This window comes from Rhinopithecus roxellana, chromosome 15 (assembly GCF_007565055.1).
Source record: "Rhinopithecus roxellana isolate Shanxi Qingling chromosome 15, ASM756505v1, whole genome shotgun sequence".
Taxonomy (NCBI): domain Eukaryota; kingdom Metazoa; phylum Chordata; class Mammalia; order Primates; family Cercopithecidae; genus Rhinopithecus; species Rhinopithecus roxellana.
In genome coordinates, this window is record NC_044563.1 from 90,659,315 (window position 1) to 90,669,943 (window position 10,629).

General features: G+C 41.3%; 1 protein-coding gene across 2 annotated transcripts; it reads right to left on the reverse strand.

Moving 5' to 3' along the window:
* Positions 1-3,733: 3,733 nt before the first annotated feature.
* ZBED5 (zinc finger BED-type containing 5) lies at positions 3,734-9,448 on the reverse strand. Of its 2 annotated transcripts, none has more exons than XM_030917863.1 (3): positions 9,103-9,448; positions 7,080-7,193; positions 3,734-6,023 (listed from the first exon to the last, which is right to left on the reverse strand). In XM_030917863.1, the coding sequence occupies exon 3, from the start codon at positions 5,802-5,804 to the stop codon at positions 3,801-3,803; it is 2,004 nt and encodes a 667-aa protein (XP_030773723.1). In that variant the 5' UTR covers positions 5,805-6,023; positions 7,080-7,193; positions 9,103-9,448; the 3' UTR covers positions 3,734-3,800. The 2 variants fall into 2 exon arrangements, with proteins under 2 accessions (XP_030773723.1, XP_030773722.1); XM_030917862.1 differs by having other exon boundaries at positions 3,734-6,055.
* Between the last annotated feature and the right edge of the window lie 1,181 nt (positions 9,449-10,629).

The window sequence follows — 10,629 nt, forward strand, 5'->3', positions numbered from 1 at the left end:
TGTTACATAGAGTAGGAATTGTATTTTACCTTAATACTTCACTTTTTAAGCTAGGAAACTCAATTCACTGTTTACTTTTTATATTATTAGAAATTTACTAAGATTTCTGAATGACCCATCATAGCTACAAAGAGCTTATGGTGTATTTTCGTATGTGCGGTGATAGGGTAAGACTAACTTATGAAATAATTATAATTAAGAAATCGAGGCAATTTCAATTATTGTAAATATAGGGATTAAAAGTGGGAAAGTCCTTTTGGGTTGGACACATCAGGGGAATTTTACTGTTTTATGCATCAGTTGGAAGAGTAGCTATCATGTGATGGTGCCATGAGAATATAATTTAGTCCCCAAACAGCTCTTCCATTTATTAAATGGAACGCTATTCATTTCTTCCTCTAAGAGTTGTTCTCTCTTTTGTGTAAAAGGGTTTGTTAGAGGTTTCCCTCCAGCTCCAGAGAATGCTTCACTATCAGTCTCAGGGACATTACAGTGGTAGAAGGGTAACCAAAGGGCTTTGGAAGTATGGAAGGAAATGAGGCTGGCAGTGCTTGTTACTTGGTTTCCTTTGGTTTTATTTAGAGAATAAGAAGCCAATTCTGAAGGGCAGGTAGGGTTTAAATAAAAAGGAAAAGAATCCTCTTTTCGGGATTCATTCACGGTAAGTACATTTAGGTTAGGGTAATCTAGAACTAGATGCTATCTGGAACTCAACTTGTCTGTTGTCCACCAGACCCACCTTCAGGTGCTAAAAGTCATTCTCACTAGCCATGCATGGTATCCATAATTTAGTCCTGATACGTTACAGATGAGGTGAACAGTTGGCATCAAGAACCAAGATGGGTAGGGTCAGCATTAAAAAGGTCTAGTAGCAGACAGCAGGGTCCCAGAAAATGGACTTCGACTTAAATGCAGGAATCTAGACTCTCCAAGGAGATTAGGGAAAAGAACTGGAAAACAAGAATGGTTTTATATTTTAAGAGGCTGACGTCTTGGACAAATAATCTAATCAATGGCTCGAAGTCACCAATCACAGGAGTCTAGTTACCAGGCTCAAGGTACATGCTGGACAGATATTAAGGCACTGCACATCCTTCTCAAACTAGGGTATAATTTTGGGACTAATAAATAAAAAGCATTGCATATACAAGAAATTATGATACATCTTCTAAGGAATTAGTAGTTGACAGCAATTTACTCTACATTTTACATGAAAATAAGCAGTCATATTTTAAATTAGACAGTCAATTTTGGGTCAATTTAGAAGTAAACGCAAAACTTCAAAGAAATGTCCAGATTCTAGTAGGGAGTTTCAGGCTGTACTTCCAAGTCACTGAGTCTTAGAAAAGTTCAGAAGGCAGTGATGGGAAAAAGCACTGTCTTTGGGAAAGACTTATTTTAAACTAAATTCTGCTAATTACTTATGACCTAGGGCAAATCCAAAACTGACTGAATCCTGTAAGATTGTTGTAAAGATTATAGATAAATACAAAGCAACCATCAAAGTGCCTGACAGGCTGGAAGCAGTGGCTCACGCCTGTAATCCCAGCACTTTGGGAGACCTAGGTGGGCGGATCACCTGAGGTCAAGAGTTCAAAATCAGCCCGGCCAACATGGTGAAACACTGTCTCTAATAAAAATACAAAAATTGGGCCAGGTGTCGTGGCTTATGCCTGCAATTTTAGCACTTTGGGAGGCCAAGGTGGGTGGATCACCTGAGGTCAAGATTCGGGACCAGCCTGGCCAACATGGAGAAATCATGTTGGGGTAACCACCTCTACTAAAAATACAAAAATTAGCCGGTGTGGTGGCATGCGCCTGTAATTTCAGCTTCTCAGGAGGTTGAGGCAGGAGAATCTCTTGAACCTGGCGGAGGGGCGGGGCGGGGGGGATGGAGATGGAGGTTGCAGTGAGCCAAGATCACACCACTTTACTCCAGCATGGGGGAAAGAGTGAAACTCTGTATCAAAACAAACAAAAATTAGCTGGGGTGGGGGTGGGGGTGGGACATGCTTGTAATCCCAGCTACTAGGAAGGCTGAGGCATGAGAATTGGTTGAACCCAGGAGGCAGAGGTTGCAGTGAGCCGAGATCGTGCCACTGTACTCCAGCCTGGGTGACAGAGCGAGACTCTGTCTTGAAAAAATAAATAAATACAATAAAATAAAGTTCCTCACAGATAAATGAGTACTTAATAAGGCAACAAGGGGGAAAAACTTGGGCTAAAAGTGTGTAATCTTATTGCCTTGGATCAGGAAATGTCCCATGGTCTGGTAAACTGCTGAGTCTCCAGAGAATAAAAATTCAGATTACAAGTGTGAAGTGTAGATTCAAGTTTAACTGGAACGTGGTTGCATATGGCGCAGAACTAATATATGCTGTACACCTATTCCTGATAATCTACTGTCAAGAGCTTTACATTTATACACTCACATTTAATTCTTCATAACAACCCTTCAAAGGAGGCATAATTGTAATTTTATAGATGAAACAACTGAGATTCAAGAAGTTCAGATTACTGTACATTACAAAGTAAAGTAGGTACTTGAACCTAGTCATTTTACCACATTCTGCCTTAATGGTGGAGGGTGGTACCTCTACTCCCTAAAACAGAAGTTTCAACAAATGAGATTAAATAATGGTTATCTACAGTAGTTCTTGACTACACGAGTAACATAAATATTTAACACTGAGTTGGTGAACTGTACTGCATGACGTGACATAGCAAAAGTAGCCCAGAGACAGGAAATTCAGTCAGGAATTTACAGTATTATAAGAACAAACTGATTTCTGGTCTAAGCATCTCTGACTACAGTAAAGTCTCATTAATTTATACTATATGTGGAATTTACAATAATCTATATAGGAACTGAGAAAAAAAACAAAGTATCCGAAAATGCTCTTCATACTTCATCCCCTCTCCCTCAATAGTTCAGCCTGAATCATAAAACTATGACATTCCTCGATGACTTCTGCATAATGGCCACATTGAACTCTAGTTAATAGAATAAGTGAGCCAAAAAACCCAAAGGGTAGCAGTGCATACACCTGCTACCATAGCAATCAATGAATGTAGGAAATCCCCTCTTCCATTTTTTGTTGGTTCACTTTCACCAACATTTTTTTCCTTTATTGAGCATCTAATTTAGTAAAGCCTTTTTCCAGATAATGAAGATACAGATTTGGATGAGACTCGATAATGAAGATACAGATTTGGATGAGACTTGATAAGAGCTCAGTCTGAAAACATTGGGAACCATGAGACCATCAAGGAGTTCACAGCAGAGACAGACACAAACATTAAATACAAGTGTGAAACAGGATCAAAATAGGAAGATACAGAGAATGAAAGTACCTACAAGTCAAAGTGTTGAAGCAAACAGAAGCCTATCAGAAAGTAAGACGGGGACAGAATCGTTTTTTGAGACCTGAAACCATAAAACAGTGTGATATATTTAGGGAATGGCAAGAAGTTCCATGGGATTGGAGAGCTGCAGGGTAGACAGGGAAAGATTGGTAGGGATTAGATCCTGAAGAGAGATGTCACGGGACTGGGACTTCATCTTGTAGATCACTATTTCCCAGTTATGATCACGGAACCCTTTACAATTACAATGTAAAGAAATACCAATAATAACACAATATGTTTAAAATTTTTGATTCTTTAGCTTTCTTAAAATCGAAATAGTATAAAAAATTGAATTATTTTATTTAAAACCCCCAAATACCAGAGATGAAGTAAATCATCTTTTATTTTCATCTTACATTTGGTTATCATGAGACATGCAAACTCCTCCAATTTTAATGAGAACAGTGTTTTTGTGTTTTTTTATCACATATCCGCTTAATATTAGGTGTAATGTTGCTAAGTCGGATTCGCATATGAGGTGCAGCATCAAGTCTTTTCCTATATTTTGTTTTTGTTGCAGCGTAATATGAAAACCCCGTTTCACACAGGTGCATTGTAGCAAAAGGAAGAAGTACACGCACTGCACGCCTTGCAATGCTTGGGTATTCCTGAATTAGGCTACTCCAAAAATCATTTAATGAAAGTTCACTGAAATTCTGTTTCACTTGAGAATCAGATGTTAAATCAATCAGGCTCTCATAGTCCCGTGCTACTAATGAAACTGGTTTAACAGTAACTGTAAATGGATTTCTAACCCAAGCATTATTGTCATTTGTTACAGGAAAGTATTTTAACAGAGTAGAGCGCAAACCCCTTAGGTGCTGCACAATGGCACTGCAAATATCTTTATCAACTGTAGAATTAATTTCAGTCAAAAAATCACCGAGTGTGGGAAAACAATCAAAGTTTTCTTCTTCTACAGATGAGGCCCAAAATTCCAACTTTCTTAACAATGACGACATTTTATCAAATACTGTAAAAACCGTCACATTTTTTCCTTGCATTGACAAATTAACTTCATTTAATTTAGTAAAAATATCTGCAAGATACGCAAGTCTTAGCAGCCAAGACGAATTTGTTAAACAATCAGATAGTCGAAAAGCAGAATCCATGAAAACCAAAAGTTCACGACGAAGTTCAAAAAGTCTTACAAGAACTTTACCTCGAGAAAGCCACCTCACCTCTGTATTTAGAAGAAGTGCTGTGTGCTGAGCACCCATTTCCTCACATAAAATTTTTAATAGTCTGGATTGATGTGGTCGAGCTTTAATATAATTGATGATTTGTACTGCCTGGTCTAGCACATTTTTTAGAGATGTAGGCATTATTTTAACTGCTAGTGCATGTCTATATAATAGGCAGTGACTACTGGTGCTTTCGGGAGCCACATATTTTATTAAGGTGACAGCCTCGGCAATTTTCCCATCCATTGCCCTAGAAGCATCACTACAAACATCAACACATTTTTCCCATTCAATTTCATGTTTCTGCATAAAACTGTTGATACAGTTGAATATTTCTTCACCGGTAGCATTACTTTGCAAAGATTCACACAGGAGTAGGTCTTCCTCAATAGACTTATTAAACCTATAACGAACAAACACAAGCAGCACAGCAAGTCCTGAAACATCAGCTGATTCATCTAGTTGCAGTGAAAACCCATCACAAATTTTCAGTCTACAAACAAGCTCTTCTTCAATGTCAGCAGCTAGATCCTTAATTCGACGTGCAACAGTACTGTTTGATAGCTGTACTGCATCTATCTTTTTACTATATTGTTCATCAAACATCCGCATCACTACATCTTTTGCACAAGGTTTGATAAGCAATTCTCCAATAGTATGAGCCTCTCCACTCAATGCTATATGGTAACTTACATTGTATGATGCTTCTGTAGCACTTTCATTATCTGTATTCACAATTTTAGGTGTTGGGGGTTTATTATTTTCAGGTGAATCAAGATGTTGCTTGAAAAAGCTTATGTCTTTGTCTTTATATGCAGCATGCTTAGTTTCCAAATGTCTTCGAAGCTTACTAGGGGCTAAAGAGCTATTCGATAAAATTTTCTTACATAATACACACTGAGCATGAGGTGCATCTCTATTCCCGAAGTAAGTAAATCCAAAAGACAAATAACTTTCATCATATTTTCTTCTTTTTGGTTTTTTACTAAATGTTATTTTGTTGGAATTGGATATAAATTTGATCCTGGAAAGCTCACCTTCTGATTTTTTAGAAACTGAAGGTTGCAGCTGTTTATCTTCACTTTGTAATATCCCAACCTTCTGATCATTTGATTCAGACACAATCTGATAACAGAAAGATTCCACTTCTTGTTTAAGACTCCCTTGTTTCAGCAACAGATCCATGGACAATGAGTTTGTGGTACAAAACATGGTTAATTTAGAACAGACATTGAGTATCGCAAATGTGATGAAACTTTAAGACAGGATACAAAGAAGACGAGCAATCATCAAAGAGATGATATACAGCAACACATCAGTTAATTTCTAAACGCTGCCTATCCATCAATGCGCAGATGGAACATCATACGTTCATGTATCAGGTGATCTCTCATGCGACTTCCTGGTGCTCTCAGGTATGGTACACCTTTTCTTAAAGGTAGATTATCACATAAAAATAAAAGCTATAGAAATGAGTTTAGTAGTCTTAATCTCATATTTAAACATATTAAAATCAACCATAAAGAAAAACTACTATTAGCTTCCATCTTTTTCTCAAAACATTTATTAACTTAGAGAATATTAATATTCTATAAAACATAATTTGGGAATCATTGAGCCAAGAAATTATTAAGAGTTGTTATACATATTTTTAAGAAAGGGACCTTGAAGAATACGTCCCATGGCAGGGGTTGGCAGGCTTTTTTTGTAAAGGACCATATAGTCTCTGTTGCAACTACTCAACTGTGTAGTTGTAACATGACAGCAGCCATAGACAAGACATGAAAGAACGGGCACGGGTGTGTTCCAATAAAACTTTACGTACAAAACCAGACAGCATGGGCCACAATTTATCAGCCCTGTCTCATGGTATGTAGTACTGTGAAATCTCTTTTAGCTTTCGATGCCTACTGCCATTAGATGTATTAGTTGTTGATACTATTATGTATCTTCTGAAGTCCCTTCAGGGTTAGCAACAATTCTGAAGAAGTGAATTAAATACACACACAGTTCCAAGTTTTACGAGATACATAAATATAATTCTACTGTATCCTAAATGCTATGTTAACAATGAAGAATAAATTGTATATCAAAAGTTAGGTACTGTTTCTCTGGACTTAAATTATATAAATGTTTATATTATCCAAATTAAGACTCAATGAAAGTAACGTATATTTTTACAAATTACTCTGCATTCTATTTATACAACAGGTGAAGACTTAACCAGGATCTAAAAAAATACAAACTCTCATTTAAGAGGTTTATTTCTCATATAATAAAACAAATCAAAATTAAAAGAATAATGCAATCTAAGGATTGCTAAAGAATACTGTTCACTCTATAAATTAAGGCATACAAATTATGTCTATCCAAATATAGCTACTTTTGATTTAAACTTTATAACCTGGCTATAGAGTAAATTTTGTATTCTCATGTTAGATCCTGAGTCAAAATGGTTCTCCTATTAAGGGGTAGAAGGTAAGATACCTGAAATAAGGTGTTCTCCTTTCTGTAATCCCTCTCTCCACCTTGGCAGCTTGAAATGCACTCTTCAAAAGAATAAAATTAAGGAATGGGGTGGGAAGGGGAGTAACCAAAAGCCTACAACGAGAAAAATTAAAATTAGACACAGTAACAAGAACTAACTATAAACCCGTAAGAAGGGTTCACTCTTTTTTTTTTGAGACGGAGTCTCGCTCTGTCGCCCAGGCTGGAGTGCAGTGGCCGGATCTCAGCTCACTGCAAGCTCTGCCTCCCGGGTTTACGCCATTCTCCTGGCTCAGCCTCCCCAGTAGCTGGGACTACAGGCACCCGCCAACTCGCCTGGCTAGTTTTTTTTTTTTGTATTTTTAGTAGAGAAGGGGTTTCACCGTGTTAGCCAGGATGGTCTCGATCTCCTGACCTCATGATCCGCCCGTCTCGGCCTCCCAAAGTGCTGGGATTACAGGCTTGAGCCACCGCGCCCGGCCGAAGGGTTCACTCTTTCTGGATCTAAGCAATGCGAATGATTCTTTACTGCAATGCAGATCTTGGACTGAGAGAAGATGCTTAGCATAGTAAAAATTCTAACATTTTCATCCTGTTCAATATGCTGGCAATTTGGCTCCTTTGAGATGTTCCCCCACCTACTGACTTCATAGAAACATGTTAACAACAACAACAACACACTTTCAAGAACTTAAAACTAAATCTAATTTTTAAAAGTACAGCCTCATCAATGTCTCTAAAACTAGGCCTTGAATCTAAAATGGAATTATACGTAGAACTATTACATGAAACAATCCTTTCATTACAATCATTTTTAGCCCCCCAATAACCAATCTCCTCAGGTAAACAATATTTAATGAGTGATGATTTTTTTACTGCATGCCAATTACTGCTAAATCCCTCATATAGACTATCTCATCGATGAAGAGACAAGGACTATTAATAACCCCATTTTAGAGGTAGATACACACAGGTTAACATATTTCGCTACACCTCTTATAAGTGAAAAACCAAGTTCAGAGCCCAAGAAGTGTGACTGCATAGCCCAAGTGTCTAGCCATTACTTGTGTGTTCCTGAATACTTTTAATTCCCCAACTACTAAAAAATCTGGTTACTAGGAATTGGGCTATGCAGAAAAACAAATGAACAATGGGTTACAACTGCCAGAAAGTCGAGGGTCTCATACTAGCAACAGCAGAAAGCCCTACTTCTTATTGGGAGCAAAAAAGCAGATTCTCCTTCCACAGGCTCCATTTGGATTTTGCAACGGGGAACTTTGTGGAGCTGCTGGTTCACGTAAAAGATTAGGATCCCTCTCCCTCGTTGCCAGAGAAAGACACAGAAGAGTAGGAAGCTTTTGTTTTCAGAAAGGAGGTCCTCATCCCCACCTCTTCAAAGGTGTTTCCCCGAATTTCTCGAGGACAAAGAATCTACTCCTCTGAGAGTAAAGTTTCCTTTCCACTCCCTGAAGAGCGCGGAAAACTTCCGTAATCTCCCTCTGGGCAAACTGACAGGTATCACAATCCTTTCTTCCCTACCCTCGGGCGGTTCCGGCTGGGAACAATACCCTTAGGGCAGGAGGGCAGGCTCTGACTGCAGGCCAGCCAGAAAGGCGGGAAAGGATGCTCCTTCCAACACCTAAATGCTTTTTTAAACGGTCACCTGGATGTGGAGCCAGGGCCAACTATCCCTCAGCTCCTCCCTGTCATAGGTGCGCGCTGCCCAAAGACCACCACGACTGGGGGGGGCTCCCTACCAGTCGCAGCCCACCCTCGCCTCAGGACTCCTCTCGCGTCCCCGGGCGGTCGCCTCCGCTAAAGACCACATGAAAACGTCTCAGCACCCAACACCATCTCTCTATTTCATCTCCATCAGCGATGGAGAGAACGGTCTTCGCCGCGGCTGGGCTGCACAGCAGCGCCGCGGTCCCCAGCTGAGCTCGCGACCGCCATTTTAGGCAGTTCCAGGAAGCGGCCATTTCACAGCGCACCGCTTAGCCGCGGCGGCGGCTCTGCTCCTCACCTTCACCGAGGCCTGAACAGGGTCAACAGCCAGTCGTCGTGGACTGGAGGGGGAGGGGAATGAAAAACAAAACAGAGAAACGGAGGATTCGGGGACAGGGTGATGCTCTCAGCTCAGGGATACCGCCTAGGCCATCTCCATAGATATCCGATTCGCGGCTGGCGCGGTCGCTGGTCTGAAGATAAATTTAGCACTCTAGAGGACCCGAACCGTACAGTCTTCACGAGCGACTCTACCGCCGCCCAATCAGCGCCAGATTTGTACCCCGCCACCAATCCGCGCTGAGCAGCGGGGCGGGACCAAAGGAAAGGACCAAGCTCGGTTGAGACGCAGCCCAGCCGTGGCCGCAGTGGCCGTGCTACCTTGGTAATAGCGGAGCGGCTGGGTATGAAGCAATTGTTCCCAAACTTTACTAGCCCCGTCGGTCCGGGCGCTCGTCGAGAATGCAGGTTCCTGGGTACTGCCAGATACGGTTGGTGATACTGTAGGGCTGGAGTGCAACCCATGAATCTGCATTTTCATCATTTCTCCCGCTCGGCCCGGACGGGGGTGATTCACGGGGATTCGTGGTGGCCCCAAAGGAGCACGCAGAACCTCGGCTGCTGTGCATTCGCCACCTCTTTTGTTCCCGCAGGCCTTACCCCGGGTCCAGTTTATACAGCCGCCACCTCCTTTTCTTGGTTTCCCACTGGAATCTGGGAAGAAAACTCGTCCTTTGCTTCTCCGCCCCACACCCGACGACGGAGTGTCTAGGGGCCTGGCCGGCCTCGGCTGTGCGGAGGGCTGAGCCTGACGAGCAGGCGCTGATCCGGCGCAGACCCTGCCAGACCTCTTGGGTGGCCCAGAGTAGTCTGGGGAGCCGCAGTACAGGACTGGATAGGGACAGTGGCGTCCACGGGCAAGCAGAAAGTCCGCTTGATGTCTTAGCATCACAGTGGCGCCCTCCCCGCAGGAACGCCTGGCCGCCTGCACTGAACAGTTGCCTGGAGGGAACGGCCAGCCCGCCCTGAATTACTCTCTTTGTGGGCTGCAGCTTTCGGGTATTTTAAGCCATGGTTCTGTGCCCTTCCTTGTTCTCAGAAACACCACAGCCAAAGGCTGCAGGTTTTGTGCTTTCATTTTGTGTTAAGTTGCTTGGTGGAGACCTGGAATCTGTTTTTCCAAATAGGCACCTTGAAATAGATACGCTTCTCAAGGGGGGAAAGTACGAGTAGGTCCTATTATTTGCAGTATTTTAGCCTTTCCAAACTCCGTAGAAATGACTAAATGAAGATTGGATCGTATTTTCAGGCACTGCGCCAATGACAGAAAATTCCCAACTTGGGGTCAAAAGCAAGGGCAGCTTTCGTTTTTAAGTATGCTTCTGATCAAATATCTAAACTGTTGAAAGAAACCTAACCCTTAATAAGACAATTTACAGGAGTGCATAGACAATTTCCTAGGACTGACATTTAGTTCCAAATGTTTTAAAGTCATTTACAACATCATCTCACTGTATAGTAAGCTGTCCATATATTCTCATTATTA

Bases quoted from the DNA above. Each gene is read 5' to 3' on its own strand.
- ZBED5 (XM_030917863.1), bottom strand. From the start codon at position 5,804: ATGTTTTGTACCACAAACTCATTGTCCATGGATCTGTTGCTGAAACAA.